A 21,243-nucleotide genomic window follows, 5' to 3' on the forward strand; every position below is an offset into this window, starting at 1 on the left:
AGCTTCCGAAGGCTCGAAATGTTTGCCGTTGAGCACTTAAGAAGCAGCCACACCCAACTTCAGCATAGTAGTTTGCGGCCCACTTCTACAGCAGAATCAATAACTAGAACCAGCAAGAAGAAAGAAATTCTTTTCTTTCTAATACAACTCGATTATTTCGACCGCGGCATGAAGGCGCTATCGAGAGGGGGGTGTTACCACAAGTTTCCGTGGAAAGCATCTCGGTCGCACACTTCCGCCCAAGCAGCCGAACGACGGTCGATGGGCTGCCATTTCAACGCCGTGTCGTCCAGCGCCCTTCATATCGCTATTGGAAAGAGCGGTGATGCGGCTTTGGCCTTGGCATGACAGCTTATGGGCGCCAGAGCACTTTGCGCTTTTGATGGTTTGTTTTCTATAGCCTTGTCAATTGCAAGGCAACAGATAATACAGAAAAATGGAGAGGTTACGGTGCCCTTCCAACTGCTTTTGGATTCGTGTTTTTAATGCAACGAGAAAAAAAATGGGGAGGTGCAGCCGAAACTTCAGACGTTTTAGCGCTCGGGCCGAAATTATAGGAGCCCGAGAAGAACCTCGTCAGTTAACAAATGAGGTTACCAGACAAGGCAGAACAAATCAACGCTATGTCACTTGATGGCATTGCGACTACTGATCATCGGCATTCCAGCACGTTAACTTTGAACTCGACGGTGGGACAAGCCCACACCTGAGCCAATAATTTCTTGTGGTCGTTTGGAGTTCCCTGCGTTCTCCACAGTGGCGTCTTCAGACACATAGACAGACACAAAATTTTATTTGTCCCTCTGTACTCATTTATTCATTCTCTCAGGACCCAAAGCTCCTCGTTCTAGGGAGCTGCTGATCGCCGCCTTGATGAAGGCAGCTAGGGCTTGCTGCTTTTATAGAGTAGCAGGATACCCCCTGTGTATCTTCTGCTGGTTATTCTTTTTACACCACCATAAAACGGGATCTTGATCTGCTGTTTTCGGACAACTACGGCGCCGTGTGTGTGGGTTGGAAGGGTCATTAATACGTCTTTGGAATTTATGTATTTCTGCTGGTGTGCTTTGGGTCTTGCCGTTCGGCGTATAACTGTTCGTTATGCTCCGATAAGGTTCTTGTTCAATGTTGTTATTTGTTTACGTGCTTCTGCATACCGGTTCAGGATTGTTTCGCGGACGGCCTAAGGGCTATCCCAACGCGGAGTGTCTGCAGTGCAACCTCCTCTCGGCGAGTTTATTCCCCATAGTGGTTTGATGTCGAATAAAGAAATCGCTTTTAGACAGGTCGTAAATGCCCCCTAGGCCTTTTCTGCAACGCTCTTGAGTACTAGTTGGGCTTTTGTGTAACACTAACGTTTTAGTAATGCGTATTTCCTGTTGATTTTGGTTTCTTTCACCGCTATATCTAACCTATCGAACGCGCTAATATAAGATATTACATCGAACTTTAACTGTGCACTTAAAAATGCGTCGCTGGATAAACAATATTCTACTACTCTTCTTTATCGCGACGTTGTCAATGAAAAGATGAAAGCGCGAACCACTCACACGAGGCGTTCTATAAGAGGTAAAATATTTGCGACGCTTTTCTGGTTTTTTCCTTAAATATACAGAACTAGCGCCATCTAGTGGTTCGCTACCCCCTCACCGCCGGGAATGAATAGCCGACTCAACCCGACATCATGCCTGTTCTTCGTGTTCTAATGAATTCATATAATTTCAATGGTTTTTGTTAAGTTTCTAAAGCGTTAATCACGCTTGTAGATTGCTTGAGAAATCACCATTTCATAATGACAATAAAAACAACTTCACTTAAATAATTTCCTGTCATTTTAGAGATTTTTTTTCCATAAACTTTGTTCGCATAGAGAGAAACAAAAATAATTTTCATTTCCCCAGAAACCAAGACAAATGAACCTGGCCATGTTAAAACTGGATTAAAGTGCCAAAGCTGTGATGCATGTGGGACGAAACTGCTATGAGCATCGTTAACTGCGGTTTCGTGGAGTATGCAGGCTTTAGGTGTGACGAAATCGAGTACGGAGGGATGCGCACATGTACAGTCTCAACATTGGCTGCTCCTTTTCAAGGAATTCATCAATCAAGTCACACTGCCATCGTACGATCGCAATTTTTTAAACGTTCGATTTTAAAGAGCAGAATAAAAATTTGGAGGACGCCTGTAGCTTCGCCTTTAAGCGTGGGAAGCTACAGCATTATCGGGCCCCATTTGCATTGCCTTATTCGTCGCTTGTCGTGCTCTCGGGAGACGCAGTGACGAAACTGTCGTGACAAGATAGTCCTTTATTTGCACGGCGCCTGTGAGCGGCGAGAGCTTTCCGCTCCAGCTCGCGCGCCATTTCTTGAGGCAATGACTTGCGACCCAAAAGCTTTCAGTGGGCGTCGCAAGGTAGCGCCACGGGAGTTCTTGCTCAAGAACAATGTCACCTACTTCTCCGTCTTTTCTGTGACACGGTAGCGCTAAACGTTAAACTGTAGTGGATTAAGTTCATTTAAATACATTCGCCTTGAGTACAGCACATTTTGTGTTCCTACGTGTTTTTTGGCACAATCAAGGATTCTTATATAAATACATTTATCTTTTTTTCTTAAATTACATCTGCCTATGTGCCGTACGAAGCAAACCGAATGTTTTCGTTTTATTTTCTGTGCATTTTCACACCACGTAAAAACTGTCATACAATGAAGGATCAAAGGCGCTTCTCTTGCGCTGGTAGCATTAACGACGCCGTCATCAGAAAGCGGTATCTGCCGCAAAGATATAACTGCAACTGAAAGCTAATACGTAGTTGTCACAATTAGTTACCAGTGGTGTTGTAAACAATTCTGAGTTTCCGTCTGCTGTCAATACGTGGGATTTTACACGACGAGTATCGATACAGAAAATGGCTGTTATTGAAACTATTTCAAAACACACTGATTGATATTGGTGGACTGCTGGATCGAGTATATAACTGTCGTATAAGTTGTCTCTACGCAAGTACAGTAGAATCTCGATAAACGGAAAGCGCTTAAACGGAAGTGCCGCGTAAATGGAACAGTAGCCTTCAAGTTGGTTGGTTTTGTATTCATATAACGTACAAAAACTTTCGGCAATCGGAACAAAAATTTCCGCGTCACCGTGTAAACGGAACCGAAAACGTAACTTCCTGTCAGAGCCATTGCCATGAGCATCAGCTTTTTACGGTTCCGGCGGTTTAGTTTTTTTAGCTTCGTCGACCCCGTAAGCCTCGTCTCGTTACTAGTCAGCCGTGTTAGCGCGACGAATGTAACATCGCAGTTCTTGTTCTAGTCGTTCGGTCTCGTTTTAAGTCGCCGACGTTAGAGGTCTTAGCCCCTGCCCATACGTTTGTGCCATCGTGGTGCTATCCGTGCTTCATTACCGCGTTGCCGTCTACTAAACTCGGTTGCTCGTAAGCACTTGCAAAGTTTAGGCTTCTAGCCTCCGCTGTTTCAATGGCGGCACAGAAGCTTGCACACCATGCGTTTATGTTAGGAAAGAAGATTAACATCCTTCTTGACTTCGAAAGCGGCTCTTACGCGAAGACGGCGCTCGCGACGAAGCACAGTGTCTCGAAAAGCATCTTAACGAGGATCCTACACGACAAGGAGGAACTACAGGACGGCTTCAAAACTTCGTTATTTGGACCCCAAGGTTCAAGCGTCTGCGACGCGGTGACCACGAGCGGCTAGAGAAGTGTCTCGTGCTATGGCTTAGGCGACCCGGAGCTGGAACCCTCCGATCAATGTACACTGGACACATCTGACTTCTAACACTGTAGCAAGTTGCTTCGAGCATGCAGGATTTTTTCAAGTGAGCAGACATCCGACTTGCAGGATTTACCTGAATGTGACAGGGAATATGTTATTACGAAGGGGGAGGTAATAAAGCGGTGTGTGCTTTAGAGGAAATCTCACTGGAGTTTGGTGAATATGTGCACATCGACAGTGATGTTGCGACTTGCCCTGAGAACACAGTGGAGAGCACTGTTGCAGAGGTGAGGGATGAAGAGGAGGACGCGGCGGACGAGCTCGAAGATGAATTTGAACACATAGCTACCGTAGAACATACCGCACATCAAGGAGCAAAGTCCAAGGAATTTTTTTTTTTCGAAAAAAAAACAGGATCTGAAACGTTTCTCTAAAGTTTAAGTGCCATAAAAAAAAACGATCCTGAAGATGCAGTTGCAAGGACTCAAATATAAAAATGATGTGTTTTTAATGCACGGTGACTAATTGCTGCCAAATAAACTTTGTGAATGCTGGGCCGCGACCTCTTGTAGTTCGCACGCTTTCTGAAAAACTACCAGCTGCGTCCACCTTCTAGTGCTTAGAGTTCCATGAAATCGTATCAAGTGTGTGTAAGCACATAAATTTGCACTTTTCTACGTATCTCTCAGTAAAATAAACTCCTGTTAAATGGAACCATTTTTTTTCGGTCCCTTGAAGCTCCGTTTATTGAGACTCTACTGTACCATTGATACCGATCAGTTGAAGTTTCAATTCAAACAACATGACGACGCCGTTCCTGAGCCATTGAAGCAGCATCACAAAGACACCGTGAAGCGAACATCCCTGAATTCTTGGTCATTCTAAATTTCATTAAAGCTAATTACTGAGAAGTATGCTAAATCGCTAATTACGAACATTCGTGTTTGGTGTCTTGCTCTTGTTTACTTCACTGCCGAGCAATCTTCATAGTGTGGAATGCGGGCGTTTTAAGGGTGAAGTATTAAGTGCCCCATTGTGCCCAAAACCGTCGTTGTTGTCGTCCGGCCAAGAAAGCTGGCGCCGCTGTAAAGAGTAAGTAAAAACTGCATGTGTGATGCAATGGGATTTGAACCTGGGTCTTCTTAGTAGCAGCCGATTGCGCTACCAGCTCTGCGCTATCTCACCATTTCGCGAGCGATAGAACGAAAGATGTTGTTGTTGTTCCTTTCTTCAAGGCCCATATTAACTTGGGGGATTGGCCAGAAATTTGGAGCTTTTAGATGCTAATGTGGCCGCTTCCCGAAATTTACGACACTATGAATTCGAAACGTAAAGGTTGTAGAAAATTGGAATTACCGTAAGCCGACTTGAAGGGGCCATACAGAAAAATACAAGTTTGTTTTATTCGAAACATTTGGTGTTTTATAGTTCCCCCCGCGCTTGTCCGGAAGCAGGTAATACTTTATTAAATGAGACATTAAGCAATTTAAGTTAAGATTTTGATTCCTCCGCCAAATTGTGTGTTTCGTGACGTCTGCCATGAGGTCGCAAGGGACGGACTTACGCTAAATTTAAGTGCGCTGTATCGTCTGCAGCGGACTGCGGAATGCCTTCTTTACCGTTAGTCCTTCTAGATGGCGTAACCATGCTGCTCCGCAGCACTGTCCCCCTTTGCTTTGTTTTTGACCGTATTTGCACCAGGCTTGCTATTTTCATACGGTAGGTAGTAGTCGTGTCGTGAAACACGGCGTATGCTCGACAAACAGGGCCACGTAAGGCAATGTCGCTTACGCCAATCGGCCAGTGCCGGGTGAGACAGCCCCAAAGCTCCAGACTGCTGTGCAGCTATAACAAGCATAGTGCGCGCCGTACCAACAGCAGTACGCACTGGTACGTCTATGTTTACGTGTACTTCCGTAATTTCCATCATGTTTACGTGTACTTCCGTAATTTCCATCGTTTACCCCATCATTCTTACTGCTATAAAATGAATATGCATTACACTTAAGCGAAAGTAGCTCGTTCTGCAAGCTTATATATATTTATAAGCCCTGCGTAACTTGCATTCGCTTTTGCCAGCCTCAGCCAACCGCAAGGCTGCGCATATGACGTCATATGCTCTAGTGCGGGAAATGAGCTAGTTAGTCGCATGTCCATTCCCTTTTAAAGGGGGCTCGGGCTGTCGGAATCTTATGTCATCGTCGAAACCGTCGTCTATAGTTACGGTACTGAAACACAGGAACACTCGTTTACGCCTCGCGCTGGAACGCTTCGTAACGCGTACTAAAAAAAATAGCAGTGGCTTAGCTCAGCTATGCCAGGATATACGTAGCGTGAGGTAAGGTTCAGCAATCCAATCCAATCCAATCCTGTCCTGTCCAGTCCAATCCAATACAATCTAATTCATTCCAGTTCCGTCCAGTCCGGTCCAGTCACTGCTCCTCGCACATGCGCAGCATGACTCTCCAGGTGCCACGCGAAGCGGCTATAGCGGCTCCGGCACAGCGTCGGACTTGGCTACTGCGCAACGGAGGCGCACAGCTGGGCAAGCGCCGGCGCCAGTTCGTCTGCCGCGGCTATGATGTCACTCCCATGGAATGCGCAGACCGGCGAATGGCCAGACCCAATTCTCTACACACCCGTACTCCAATTGGATTGGGTTTCCAATCCAATTCAATCCAATCCAATCCGATGCTCCTCGCGCTTGCGCAGCATGGCCCTTAGGGGTCCACGCGAAACTGCTCAACCTCGGCCAGTGTAACTTACGCTACAAAAACACCGGGACACTTGTTTATGCGTTTACGCGTCGCGCTAGAGCGCTTCGTGCTTCAAAGAGAGAGAGAGAGAGAGAGAGAGAGAGAGAGAGAGAGAAAACGTTTATTGAAAAGCAGGGACGGGGTTGGGGAGAAAAAGAGTTAGGAGCTGTGGGCGGCCATCCTATTCCGGTAGGCCGCGCGCCGCGGCTGCCATCTTCGCCCGAGAGATCAGGGCCTCCTGGTCTTCGAGCTGGCAGCTCTGCAACGCGCACTCCCACTGCTCAAGGGTAGGGGATCTGGGTGGTGGAGGGTTGGTGGGGCACGTCCATACGAGATGAGCTGTGGTGTTAGGCTCATCGCATTGGGGGCAGTTGAGTGGGTAGTAAGTAGGGGATATGTGGTGGAGATGGAGGTGATTGTAATAAGTGTTGGTTTGAAGTCGGCGCCAAATGCAGGCGTCAGCGGTAGAAAGGGAAGGGTGGGGAGGGGGATAGGTGCGTCGGGTTGCTCTGTAGTGGTAGAGTATGTCGGTGTATGTTTGGGAGAGGGGCGCAAGGGAGTTTGTAATACTGGCTGCATTGTTGCCCTCTTCTGGGAATGCCCGGTGAAGGAGAGCTCGGGCGGTGGCGTGTGCCACCTCGTTCCCAGGGAGGGAAGTGTGGCTGGGTGTCCACACTATGCGGGCATGAGGGAGGGTGGGGCATTGAGAAAGGATGGCCAGGGTAAGAGCCGAGACTCGTCCGAGTGCAAAACGACGGCAGGCAGCTTGTGAATCAGACAGTATCGTTATGCTGGGACTCATGGCTTGGGTCATTGCGAGGGCAATGGCTGCTTCAAAGACAAGAGATTTTTACAGCCAAGCTGTATACATCTGCCCACTCCCCCCCCTCCCGAGCGGTTTCATCTCAGTTGGCAAAAACGCCAAGGCGCCAAGAATACACTTATACACTGCATGCTTCGCCCCTCCCCAGGTTTCATGTCAGTGGAGATGGCCCGGGATTTTTTCCCCTAATTATATAGCTTATTTGAGCGAAGTTTACGTTAAAAGTGGTGTAAGTATGATTCTAACGAGGCAATCTTTCGAATGAACCAAACTTGTGTTTTGTCTGCATGGCCCCTTTAAGTGTCACAAGGATTTTTTTTCTTTTAATGCCGCAGTTCTGCTATCACTTAAACATACTGACGCACGGTCATCTTCTCGTCTTCTCGCCGCTTAGGTTTGCGGTTCCCAACGATTCCCTATGCTCGGGAATGAAGAAGAAGAAGAGCTGAAAGGGCGACATTACCATTCAGTTCTGGCATTTGCGTAGCTGTGCTTTGAGGCCTGCTGTGTTCTTTCCTGGTACGGACAAGGCCCATTAAATATATTTACTGCCATTGGTCGCGAGTAAACGACAATAAATAGTAAGGGTGCCCTAATACCAGCACCTCAACTCCGAACAATAAACTTTATTCATCATCATCATCACCATTACAATCGTCTTTATTCTCAGTTGATGTGACCTGAGCCGTACATAAAGGGCGTAAAGGGCAAACGGAAGAAGCGCCAATCAGTACACGACTGAAATGAAAGAATAATGATAAAAGGACGGATGCCTTTCTACTGCTAAATCTTCCAAATAGCGCATACGGGCCATCTGGTCGAGATCAACGTCGTCATCGCCTCTTCAAGTGCGTGGCACTCCTACGAAGTGCTAGAAGAAGAAGAAGACCGTTCGTGCAGCAGCTTTTTCACCTGACCCCCGCCACCACCTCGAACGGGTTCGTTGATATTCGATACGCTGCGAAAACCCCAAGAGTCTCCTCGCTCTAGCCTTCTTGCGAAGGAATGAATCTCCTGCTGCCCAGTAGGCTGCTGTCCAAGGACCTGCTCACTTGCGAGTCCTTCGACTGCTACGACGCCTTCGGACACGGCCCGTTCCAAAGGAGGCTGCTGCTCTTCTGCAGCCTCGCTTTCTTCCTGATGAACACCAACAGCTTCGTCCTCTACCTCATCACACCAGAAGTGGGCCACTGGTGCAAGCGCCCTCCGCACTCCAACATGTCGGCTGCCTCCTGGATAACCTCGGCCATCCCTCTGGAACCGGACGGCAGCCTCAGCCGATGCTTCCGCTACGAGCACCCGGACGAACCCAACAACACCATGCCCTGCGAGGAGTGGGAGTACGAACAAGAGTTGGCCAGCACTACCATCGTGAGTGAGTGGAACCTGGTCTGCCAAAGGCGGTCACTCATCGCCGTCCTGATCCAGGTTCACAACGGCGCCTGCGCAGCGTTCGCCATAGTGGCGGGATCCCTTGCGGACAAGGGCGGGCGGTACCGCGTCTTGCTGGCGGCGATAATTACACTACTGGTCTCCACCACCGCTACCTTCGGCTCCCAAAGCTACGCAGTGTACGCCTCCTTCAGGTTCTTTGTCGGGGGAAGCGCCGCTGTGACCATGGCGCTATCCGCCGTCGCTCTTTTCGAGGTGACAACTCACGAAAACAGACCGCTGCACATCGTCCTGGCCGGAACGATTGGCGTAGTATTCTCCGACTTGTGGTACGTCTGCTGGACACCCGTGCAGCTAGACTGGAAAACGAAGCAGGCGTTTTTTCTCTTACCCACCGTGCTTTTGCTGCCGGCCCTTCCGTACATCGAAGAGTCTCCGCGCTGGCTAACCGGTCAGGGGTGGCTGAAGTCCGCAGAGGCTGTTATGCTGTCTGCCGCCAAGTCGAACGCCTTCCCGATCTCGAGCACTGCGTGGCAACTCAACAAGCTGACGGAAGACGTGTCTACGAACGCCGCGCGCCTCGCAACGGTTCACCAAGACGTGCTCGGTAGCCTTTCCATCCGGCAGCGCGCGTTCATCATGTGCTTTTCATTTTTCACGATCACGTTCGCCGCGTTCGTGATATTTTTTTCGCCGCTGCATCGGAGGAGCGTGTGGCTCCACCTGCCCTCTTTCCTCACCACACTTGCAGTCTACGCAGTGATGCACGTGCTCATCAGGAGGGTCACGATGCTCGCCGTCATCAGTGGCTGGTTCATAATGATCGGCGTACTTCAGTGCCTCCTGAGCCTTACGGTGGGCGCCGGGTTCTTCCTCGTCAGCGAGGTCCTGCTGATACTGGCCAAGGCGTTCTACTATTCCGGCAGCGTCCTCTGCTTCGTTTACGCCATGGAGCTGTTCCCCTCGGCCGTGCGTGGAACCGCTGTCTGCTGGACCTTTGCCTGCGGTCGCCTGGGAGCGGTACTCGCCTCTGTGACCCTCGTGCTCCAGAAGATCGGTCGCGAGGACACCGCCTTCGCCTTGTCCGGCGCCCTGCTCTTTGCATCGCTGCTTGCCATGCGTCGCCTGCCCCGTCAGACCACGGTCGAGTGCGCTAAGACGGCCTCCAGGCGGGCCTCCACGATGACCAAGCGAGTCATGGACCACATGCAGCAATCGCTCAAAGAACGGCCCGAAGAACCGGCAAAGCCCAAGAGCAGAGACGTGGGCACAAAATCATCGGGAAAGTCGCCGCGAAAGTCGGGAAGGTCATCGGGACGGTCATCGGGACGGTCATCGGGACGGTCATCGGGACAGTCATCAGTGTCTCGGAGGGCGGCGGAGTCGGGAGAAAAGCCGATAGCCAACTTTCGCATAGCACCAGTGAAAGAATCAGAAAACTAGGAGATGAACGAAATGTGCACCTTTTTTTTTTTTTAGAACCGTCGTTTTAGTTTTGCGTTTAGGTTGTGATGACGTCGTCGCTTTATATTTTTTCCTTCGTAACAATATTCGCCGACCATATTTTTTTTTCTACTCCGTGCGATGCTGGTGTCACGCTAGTTCAGTTTAAGATTTCGGTTGATTTGGGGAAATTATTTATCTTCATAGAGAAACGTCACGCTATTTAACCTTTTTGGTGTACTTGAGGAATCATTTAGATGCTTATAGATAATAAGTGGATCTGTGTTCTTTTCTACTAAGGGCGACACTTAGGGAAAAAAAACCTTTTGAAGTTGCTTGTACATATATAGTGGGCCGACTGCGGCCTACTCACCATCTCCCTAACTGTTATGCGTACGGTCGTTTACACTGCGCGCATATATGAACGTTCCGAAGGGTGGCACACTGAGGCCTCAATAAATAACCAGGAAGCTTTTAAGTGCGAATGCACTTCTTAAGCGACCCTGAACCTGCGTCCACCGGCGATGTCCGCATAGCATACCCACGTGGGGGATTGGCCAGGAATCTCCTCGTCTTCCTTGGCAACGGGGGAGATGGGCGTGCGCTGCCTGGCCGCTGACATGGCACATACCCACGTGGGGGATTGGCCAGGAATCGGGCGTGAGAAGGGCTAATGCGCCCGCTTAAAGGAGTACTGACACGAAATTTCAAAGCTGAGATCCGCTCTAGCAATCAAGTACAACGACAACCCAAATAGGTGTCTGTGAATAAATGCATCTTTCTTTCTTTGTAGTTGTGTGTGTGTGTGTGTGATCTCTCTTTCGCGAACATTACCGAACCGCGCAAATTCAACTCGTGCATTCGCACTTTCACATTCTTCCTCTCGGGGAAATGCGGGGAATTATTTAAAGGCAATAGTCTTTCTTTCGCTACTTAAACGCAGAAATTTTGGTCTGTCTGTCTGTCTGTCTGTCTGTCTGTCTGTCTGTCTGTCTGTCTGTCTGTCTGTCTGTCTGTCTGTCTGTAACTCTATTCAGCCACCCGCCCAAAGTGAAACAGAAGCTGCACACCCGCCCAAAGTGAAACAGAAGCTGCACAATAGCCTTATATAGACCGTTCCAACGAGGGCGCCGCCATCTTGCGTGCGCGGCGACCTCTGGTAGCTGGCCGATTCGCTGGCTTGGACGTTTGCTCAGCGGCGCATGGGCGTCAGTGGCATCTAGGTGAATTTTAAGTGCGAATGCACTTCTTAAGCGACCCTGAACCTGCGTCCACCGGCGATGTCCGCATAGCATACCCACGTGGGGGATTGGCCAGGAATCTCCTCGTCTTCCTTGGCAACGGGGGGAGATGGGCGCGCGCTGCCTGGCCGCTGACATGGCACAGACGCACGTGGGGGATTGGCCAGGAATCGGGCGTGAGAAGGGCTAATGCACCCGCTTAAAGGAGTACTGACACGAAATTTCAAAGCTGAGATCCGCTCTAGCAATCAAGTACAACGACAACACAAATAGGTGTCTGTGAATAAATGCATCTTTCTTTCTTTGTAGTTGTGTGTGTGTGTGTGATCTCTCTTTCGCGAACATTACCGAACCGCGCAAATTCAACTCGTGCATTCGCACTTTCACATTCTTCCCCTCGGGGAAATGCGGGGAATTTTTCGTTGTTACGCGTTGGCCGTTCTTTTGCGAAATATACTTTAAATGGGAAAGTTGTTGCATAGGACCAGTTTAAGCCATCTGGCTTAAATTGGCGGCTTTTTGGGCCGCGGTGGAGCTGAAATTCGCCTCGAGGTAGCGTGGTCCACAGTGGGTAAACGATACCGTGTCAATCATATGTTAGCAATACTTCGTCACAATTTTTTTCGCGTGCGTGTGCGTGGCCGGGGTCGCGTATAGCAAGTATTTTGATCGCTTTACAGCAAAAACTGATGTTTGTTAAAAGATCTAGCCGTGATACGCTCGGCGCCCATGGGCAACAAGCAGAAGCGCGTGTCAGTGTAACAGACTTCTGGCTTCATATCACTGCAGGGTTTAATACAGGTAGTTTTGGGTGGACTTAGTAAGTATTTTGCATATTACATAGTTTGTATTAAATCTTAACGATATATCAACACCTCACCCTCAGCCATCACTGCCGCCAACGATAAACAAAACTTCCTCTCTCTAGAATTTCAAGCTGCTTTGCAGCACAATTTAGGCATGCAACTAATGCACAACATAAATAAAATAAACAACACGGCTCCTGAAGAGCGTCATATTAGGACTTATTAAGTGTCCATCGTTGGGAAACCCGACATGCGTTTGCTTTTGCTTTGCTTTTATCTAGGTTTGATGTTGCCGACAAAAAGACGTCACATTTGGGTGAACTCTTGGCTGGAGTGAGTGAGTGAACAACTTTATTTTGCCCGAGTCGGGGATGGGGGAAGAAGGAGGTGAAATCCCCTTCAGTAGCCCCCCTCCCCCCTTCCCCTCAGACTGGCTGGGAAAAGGGACAACGCTGGGAGGTAGTAGTCACTGTGAAAATCGCCAAGGCCAGACCACGTAATTTTCGGAGCTTGGTATGCCACAATGTGACCGCAGCAACGGTGGAGATGGAACTAATACCATCTGCGGCACAGGCAAGTTTCAGTGACCCATTTTAGTTTGGAAAGAAGGTAGAAGAATTTTCTGCCACTACTCCAAAGTAGGTGTGTACAGAAACAGCTCCGCAGAACAAAATTGCCAAAAATCTTGTGTGATTTAAAGGGCGCAACTAACAAGCTGCCAGTCTGGCGCATTAATTAGCAACATTTCATTAAATAATGCGTAAATTAGTGCTAAACCTGCACGCGCGATGCCTACGAAGCGTAGTCAAGGCAAAGGAGCAGCCGCGCCAGGTCCGCCGGGATCGGCGCGCATACTCCAGAGAGGGGGAAAGCCTGGGCCCCTACGGGATATGGTTTGGGAATATGCGTCCCGGCGCGCACGCTCCAGAGAGGGGGAAAGGCCGCCTATTCCCATCCCTCAACTGCACTGGGCGCAAAAGTAATTTTTCATATCAAATAAATCAACTCCAAACCATCAAATCCGAAATAACGAGAAATATTCGTAAATTTTGAAACTCGCCGAGCCGCTCTCCTTTTGTCGTCTGCTAGCAGCGTCGTCTGCTATCTGCCAGATCTGTGCCCGCTCGCCACCAGACCACAGACGCCCGGGCGGCTCTGCCAACTTGCGCGGAGCCAGAAGTGGCCGACCCCGAAAAATCGAAGACGATCTGGCGCCACCGGAAGTGACATTTTGGGCTGCCCGAGAAAAACAAATGGCCGGCTCTCGCCTCTGGCAGCCCGCGGGCAGCCTCGGGCAGCCAGAAGTGGAAAATTGAACAGGCCCATTGTTGTTGAATGGCAAAGACAGGCTTACGTTGTCAAGTCCGGTGCGTTTAGTCTAGTTTTTCATTGCCGGCCAAGAATTGTGCACTTCACGTAGATAGAAATAAGGCAAACTTTAGAACTGTTGACAGTAAACGTCATGACACGTCAAAATAACGGAATGACACACAACCGCTTTGTCAACCGGAAGCGCGTGACCAAAACTGAAAGCCAATCAGAAAAGACTTCCGGCTAATTCCCCCAGTTCCCTGGGAATTCGTGCAGTCGAGAATAGGTCCCCAACTGCAGAAAACCGTCGCCTGCTGTTGCCAGCGCTACTATAGCTCTTGGCGGCATTTCAGAACTCAAACGGCAAACGCAACGAAATGTGCCACTAGATAAGTTCCACGTTCCGCTTGGCACGCTCGTGGAGTAGGACAAAGTGGTTCTGTAAACGTTGTAGTACGGTGCATCGATTCGCGCGAGTCTCCACCGTACGGCTGCGCTGGCATCGAGGCACCCAATTTGGAGCAGTGGAACGCGGTAAATTTAAATTGACTTGAGCAAACCTCTAGCGTGTTAACTTGGGAGGAACGAGACGGGAGACGCACAGCATGAGAGGTGAGCGGGAAAGATAAGGAAGGCATTTACTTGGAAGTGGTTCCAGTCGACTATCGTCATTCGTCGACATTTGCAGCAAAAGGCGCAGATACGAGGCCATTTTTTTTCCTTATCCGCTTCTATGGACAGCGAGTTAACCATTCCAGAGCCCAATTTTATTCGTTACTCGCCGTGGTGGCTACATGCCCAAAACGTTGCGCTACTGAACACGCAGTCGCAGATGCTACTATTTGCAAGCCCGGCGATTGTTTTAAACCTGCGTTTTTGTTGTCACTGTTTTCGTTGTTCGGTTCAGAAACTGACCACAAGAGTAAACGCAGCTGAGCTGGTACTGGAGTTGAACCATGTTCTTGAGAGTATAAGACGAATGCGTAAGCACAGCGCTGCCTAAGCTTGCTCCCAGCGGTGAGCACGAGTTAGCCTAGTGCACACGTCACTTATTTCATATCACATGACAGGTGGACGTGACGGTGCGAAAGTAGAACACGTACACTCCAGTCACGAAGAATTTTGGCGAATCTGTGCCATGAAGAGTCGCCAGTGGCGAGAATCCGTACCCTTTGCCCACGAGCCGGTAATAAATTTCCTGTGCGCACCAACGCCACCTACCGCTTCCTCTAGAACACTTATTCTATTCGTTCGTGCAGCGGCTGAAAAAGCTCCGCTGCTCTGCCGCAGTAGCCTCGCGAACTAAATGTTTTGCAAAGCTTTCCCAGTGTAACATCACAACAGGAATATCGTAAAAAGACTAACAAGAATTCCTGTCGTACGACAAAAACTTTGTTGAGACAACAGAAGTCATGTTATTACGACAAAGCTATCTGTTGTTATGACAGACCCTTCTGTCGTAATGACAAAGTCAATTTTCTGTACGACAAACATTCCTGCAGTTCTGTCATTTACGCTACTCTTCACAATGGGCAATGATATTCAAGCCATGTGCAACTACTGATGGAACATCAGGATCTCGACAATGTAGGAATTCGGCACGACGCAACATCAAAATGAGGACAGGGACACGACACACGACAGAACATCAGAATCCCGACACGACAAGAGTGCGGCAAGACTACAGTACGACACGCGAAAATCCGACAAAACTACAGAATTTTTTCTGTCGTTATTTTCGGCTGGGTTTTGTTTACGCAGTGTCTACAGTGCCATCCGACGGAACTGTAGCTCAGTACTGCAAGCATGGCTACAGTGCCGTCCGATGACATTCAAATAGTTAGGACTAGTCTAACATCGACCGAAGCTTACCCACGTGGGGAATCGGCCATCAATCGATTAGCGTGCAACGTTCGTTGCGTCCGGGTCGCCCCCTCAGCCCTTTGCTTTTTTTGAATTTACATAGAAACGTTGTGTTTAGCCATCATGCAAAACAACCAGATTCGAGAGGATTTCGTGTACACGCTTCTGAGGTCAAGCTTCTTGCCTATGTGAATGGCGTTGGAGTTTACTGTACAGACAAAGAAAGTGTCATTCTTGTCGTCGAAATCGTGAAACGGTTTGGTGTTGCAACAGGTAGCTTTGTAAACTGGGGAAAGTGTGTGGGATTCTGGCATTGCGATTGGCTGACAAGCCCGGACATTTTTGCAAATGTCCCTTGAGTCACCCATCCAGTGAGGTACTTGGGTACTGCATTGAAGTTTTACAGAGACAGTGAGCCCTATTGGCGTGCGCAAGCTCAGGAGCTGCGTGAGAAAGCGAATAAATGGAGAGGCAATGATTTGTCTATGTTTGGTAGGGTACCTGTATGCAACATTTGTCTGGCTAGAAAATTGTGGTTTGTTATGCAAGCGCTGCATTGCTCCCGGGTGAATATACAACGACTTCACCGCGTGTTCGCTGTATCTGTATGGGCCTCCACTTGGGAGAGGACCAGTAGACTGAATTTGTTTCGACGAACCCGCGATGGCGGTTTAGAGCTGACGCACCTGTTTGTAAGACAACTCGTGAATCGCTTTTTTTTTTTTTTTTTGCGGGACGTTCAAGACCCTTTTCTGCGCACAGTAGTTCAAGCGCTGCTAATATGGCCTGTGCCCGAATTCGTAGTTTCTACGAGTAGTATGACAGGGGGCATTTAGGGATACTTTAAGGAGATTATTGTGTCATCCCGTTTTTTGTTTGCTCGATTTCCTATGCACTATTTAGCCAATGTCCCACGGAAAAAATTATATAAGGATGTATGCGATGTCAATGTACGGAGTTTTATACTGTGCAGGCCCAGGACAAGATGTTCTGAACAGGGTAAAGCGAATGGAAGTATCACCAGGAGCGAAGTCTTTCTTCTTTAAACTGCACACGTGCCCGCTTTCAATAGCAACAAGGATGAAGGATAAGGGGATTTCTATGCCATGTGGAACTGTCTGCTCTTTTTGCAGACAACGGGAAACTGTGGAGCATGTCTTTCTCCATTGTTGGGCAGCAGTGTTCCACTAGGATGTTCTCCGAAGGACACTTGGAAAAGACTTTCCACTGAACGCCCATTGCATACGGTCCTTGTGCATAGAGGGAGAGGATGGGGTGCCGTATGATCTCGTCATGTGTTTGGGCCTCCACAGTATTTGGCGGTCGCGAATGGCATGGCTCAACTGCGAGGTAGACGCGCGGCCGACGCGACAATATTTCCGCGAAACTGTTTCCCAGTTTATTGAAGTCTAGAGGGCGAAGTTTTCTGCTCCTGAGAGGCTGCAAAGGGTAAAGCCCCTCGCCACGCTTAGTGCATTTTAAAGCATAACGCCAGCCCACCATGGCATGGCGGCCTTATTGTTGATTGTGTGTTTTCCGTTGTACCTCTGTGTTGTGTTGTGCTGACGAAGACCGGCAATAAAGACAAAAAAAGTTGATATAATGTAGGTGTTTCGTCTTAGTTTCTTGATGCCCAGGACGGTGGTTCAAGACCACCTCCTGCCTCTTTGTTTTTTGTTTTTTTTGCACCATAAAAAAGAGCTATAATTTTCATGGCTTAGTTGTTTTTGGTGTTTTAAATGATTGCTTTCTGATGGTTAGGTCACTTTATGCTAGTTTAGATTAGGTTACGTTGCTTTACGGTATAGGTAGAGCTATATAGGGCCAGGCGTGACTTTTTTTTTTTTTGCAAAACGTCGGTGGACGTCGATATAACGGAATACTTATAGTACCGTCGGACGGCACTCTAGACACAGCCTTTTGTTTATCTCAACCTCAAAGGTTGATTTTGTAAAGAATGTTCTCGTCATTATATGTAGTAAAGAGAAAGAATGCCTCAGTAGCCTCGAAGGTAGAATAGTGGCTTTTGGAATGAACATAGCGGGTACGGGCCCCAACAATTCCAATTTTTTTCTAAAGACCCGAGATTGTTTTATTGTAAAATGTTCTCTTAGCTCAATTCTGCACATTCTTTTCTTAAATAAAATTGATTCGTTATGTCTAGATTGTTCGAGAGGTGGAGCGCGGTATATCGTTAGGCATCGCACCGGAAGCCCCGTGCTTGTACCACCTTGCTTGAAATAGAATAGCGTTAGCCTGTATGCAAGTCGAAGTAATTCGCACCAAAATACGAAACAAAAGAAAAGAGACGCACACACATTGTAGCAGCGCAAGTCTGATCAGTATTTTCGGGGTAGCCATAATGCGATCGCCTTCAAAGCACGCAAGCAGACTGAAGTTCCCCGAGGTAATTTTTATGACAATGCGAAAAACGCCCGTACGACTAAATTTCGGCACACATTAAAGATTTTAAGGTTGCCTACATCCCTCTGTGGACCTTCGCTGCGGTACGCCTCACAAGCAAGGTGTACCTTCGTTACGTGAGACTCGAATTTCAACATTTTTAACATATGTCAACGTGAAATGGTCGTAGCCCACTCTAGCTCAGCCTTCCGAGGCCGTGGCTTCATGGTCTTCGCAGCAACCGAATGGGAGCATAAGCACGCGCCCGCCTCGGCTTAAACGCCTCGTAGCGCATGCGCTAAAGCACTTTGGTAAGGTAAACATTTCTCGGGGCACTTAAGTCTACTTTGCATTCTTTTGAAGGTGAAAGTCTGGGTATACGTATGCTTACAACTTCTTTGCTCGAACATCGTATTTGCTTCTCTTCCTCCGCTTTCGTTTCTCTTTTTTTTTTTTCCTGCGCGAATTTCTATGAGCAGTTTCTTTTCTGATACGTGTTTCCACCTCTATATTCGCTTTAGTTTGGCACTGCCTATTATGTAGACCAGACAACAGAATAATGTTCGCTTTATTGTGTTTCCCAGACTGCAGGGTTATGTTCTGTTTTAAGATTATGCTGAACGGGCTCTGTTCGTTGGTTTCCGTGGCGCAGTTGTAGAGCCTTGGGTTTTGGCGCTAACGCCGAGTCCCAGCAGCTTCAAGTTTCCAGCAGCTACGTAGTTTCTTTTTTCGCCAAGTGAATTTTTCGCTGTAACTTGTCCTCAGCCTCACCTCTACGCATTATTTATGCAAATAAGTGTGGATTGGTATCTTTTAGGTTGGTTTAGACGAATAAGGATCAAGTATACCGTGGTATATAACCCTGTGGTCTGGTCCGTGGAATAATGCTGCATAAATTATCCTGTGTTCATCATCATCATCACCCACTGGTCCACAGAAAATGCACTACTGCCCTTTAGATTCTTACCCTGGTATTCTGAGTCCCTCCTCCATTCGAGCTTCCGGTCGAGGAGATCCTTGAAATCGATTTCCCCATGCATAAGCATTGCGGAATTCTCCCCTCAGCCGAGTAGAGGGAGCAAATGTAGTGGAGGAGGAGCTCAGAATACGGCCGTTATTTTGACCACGCAAATTAAGCCACTGGTTCACAGACTGGTACACACCACAGCTTTTTATGGATTCAGAGTTTCTGCGCGGCTACAGTGTTCCCCTGTTCTACAGTGCCATGCCACCACGTTCAGGTGTCACGCGGCGCGCACCATTCTACAACTTTTACGTTTCCAATTCATGGTTTTGTGAATTTTGTGACGCTGGCAAATTATCTACTTAAAGCTGGCGATTGATGGCCAATTCCCCAGGTGGTTATGTTCCACGAAGAAGGGAACCCCGAGAAAAACTTTTGTTCTACCGCTGGCAGCGTCCGGAGATAGCACCCCTGTATACATAAAGAGTAGCGTGCTCTTCATACATACAAAATTATATGTACAATGAGGAAAAATATGTACAATGTTTCTAGCGACGTCGCTTTTGTATGGGATACAGTTGTATGACATACATAATTCGTCACATTTAAATGTGACGCATTTTTCTTATCTTTCGCTGTGACGATACGTTTTTTGTGGGAGATGTCTGAGTAACACCGAATAAATACACAAAATAGTCCGCAGACTGCACATTAGCAGCGCATCGGGCTGCTACTGTGACTCCCGTTCAAATGCCATCGGGTCACACTGTTTTTATTTTGTTATCCTTTTCAGCGGCGGCCATTTTCTTCACGACGGTTCTTCGCAGAATGGGGGACTTCAAGGGGTCCTTAACACGATTTCAAGGGTTGAGATTTTAAGTGCTCTCAGCCTATTTCTGCCGCTACTGCTGAGCGGGGCCGGTCGGCGGTCGGCCCGCATCGAACCGCCATGCGGTCGTGCTCCTCGCGTCCGTCGTGATCGCATCGGCACGTCAGTTTGAGAATAGCAGAAACGAGCGTTAGAATATAGTGTACACTATAGTTTGAAGGCCAGATGGGGGGGTCCCAAACCATGGGCATCGCCAGGACTTTCTCTTGGAGGGGGACAAACGCGTTGAATAGCGGGGGGGGGGGGGGGGGGGCCTTTTTACCCCCTGCCGACGCCCATGTCCCAAACACAACATGCTCACTAGCGACAGTGATTGAAAATTCTGAGCGCGAGGACGCGGGTTCAATTCCCGGCCGCGGCGGCTGCTTTTCTGATGGAGGCGAAAAGAGAAAGCGCCCGTGCGTACGAGACTTCGGCGCACGTGAAAGATCCGCGGGTGGTCCAATTCAATCCGGAGCCCTCCACTACGACGCGCCTCATCGCCTGCGTTGCGTCGGTGCGTTGAACCCTACAACCAATCAATCAATAAATGATCTGGAGTACATGACACACTACCGGTGCAGCCCCTATTAAGAACCGCCGCAGCAGGAGAAGCACGAACTGCATTATGAAAGCGTTATGTCCAACCACCATTCACTGCTCACAATGCAATAGGGACTCATTCATTGCTCACAGTAGTTGTTGGACTAAGTGCAGCATTTCATCTTTGTGCGGCAGTATAGTTAAGTGTCTGAAGGCACTCAAGTGTTAAGTAGTTAAGTGTCTTAACGTAGTAAACTATTGAACTAATATACAAACCAGGCTTACAATATAACCGCCCAGTTCAATCTCGTTTGTTTGTTTGTTTGTTTGTTTGTTTGTTTGTTTGTTTGTTTGTTTGTTTGTTTGTTTGTTTGTTTGTTTGTTTGTTTGTTTGTTTGTTTGTTTGTTTGTTTGTTTAAAGCATGCAAAAAGAATCCATTTACATACCGAATGTTTCGCAACATTGCCCTAAAAAGTTATTGATCGCTTGCACTGACGTCACTGTAGCTGCCATATTGGTACACCGCGTACGCAGTGAAAAACCGTGAACTTATATGCTGTCCTTATTTCCAGCTACGCTGCGAAATGTTAGGACAATGCAGCAGGAAGGGTGGTGCGACGTCTTGTGCAAGCCAGGCATGTTTTTAAAGAGCTTGTCACCGAGCAATAAATAACCCACCTGTTGTGGACCACCCTCCACACACACATAATCTTCCATCATTGCATTTCTACCTACCTTTGATCTTACTTAGCGCCAGTCTGCCTACCTCTCCCGCCACTTCTAACGTAGCTCACGGGGATGCTGGAGTGCCCTTGAATAATATTTGGCCACACGGAAGCTGAACAGGAGATGACCACGGGTTTCTTCCAGCCCGTTAGTCTCCCCGCGCTCGTCTTCACCAGACGTACAACGAGTCCGACGGCAGACAGCAAGAAGGAACGGTTACGCGAGCAAGAAGAGAGCGGCGGCCGACCTACATAAGGTGCCCGCGTCAGCCCCGTCAGCTGCCCGACGTCCTAAGCAGGAAGAACACGGCCGCACAAAGGCCGGCTGCCGCCACGCTGCGCACTCGCTCCGTGAGCGAGTTGGCTTCGT

General features: G+C 48.4%; 1 protein-coding gene across 1 annotated transcript; it reads left to right on the top strand.

Moving 5' to 3' along the window:
• The first annotated feature begins 8,318 nt into the window (after window positions 1–8,318).
• Window positions 8,319–10,148, top strand: LOC144168491 (solute carrier family 22 member 7-like). Its single transcript, XM_077697461.1, has one exon. The coding sequence runs from the start codon at window positions 8,319–8,321 to the stop codon at window positions 10,146–10,148; it is 1,830 nt and encodes a 609-aa protein (XP_077553587.1).
• Window positions 10,149–21,243: the final 11,095 nt, after the last annotated feature.

Source organism: Haemaphysalis longicornis, unplaced genomic scaffold (assembly GCF_048455015.1).
Source record: "Haemaphysalis longicornis isolate Haplotype H1 unplaced genomic scaffold, Haemaphysalis longicornis Haplotype H1 scaffold_2, whole genome shotgun sequence".
NCBI classification, from domain to species: Eukaryota; Metazoa; Arthropoda; class Arachnida; order Ixodida; family Ixodidae; genus Haemaphysalis; species Haemaphysalis longicornis.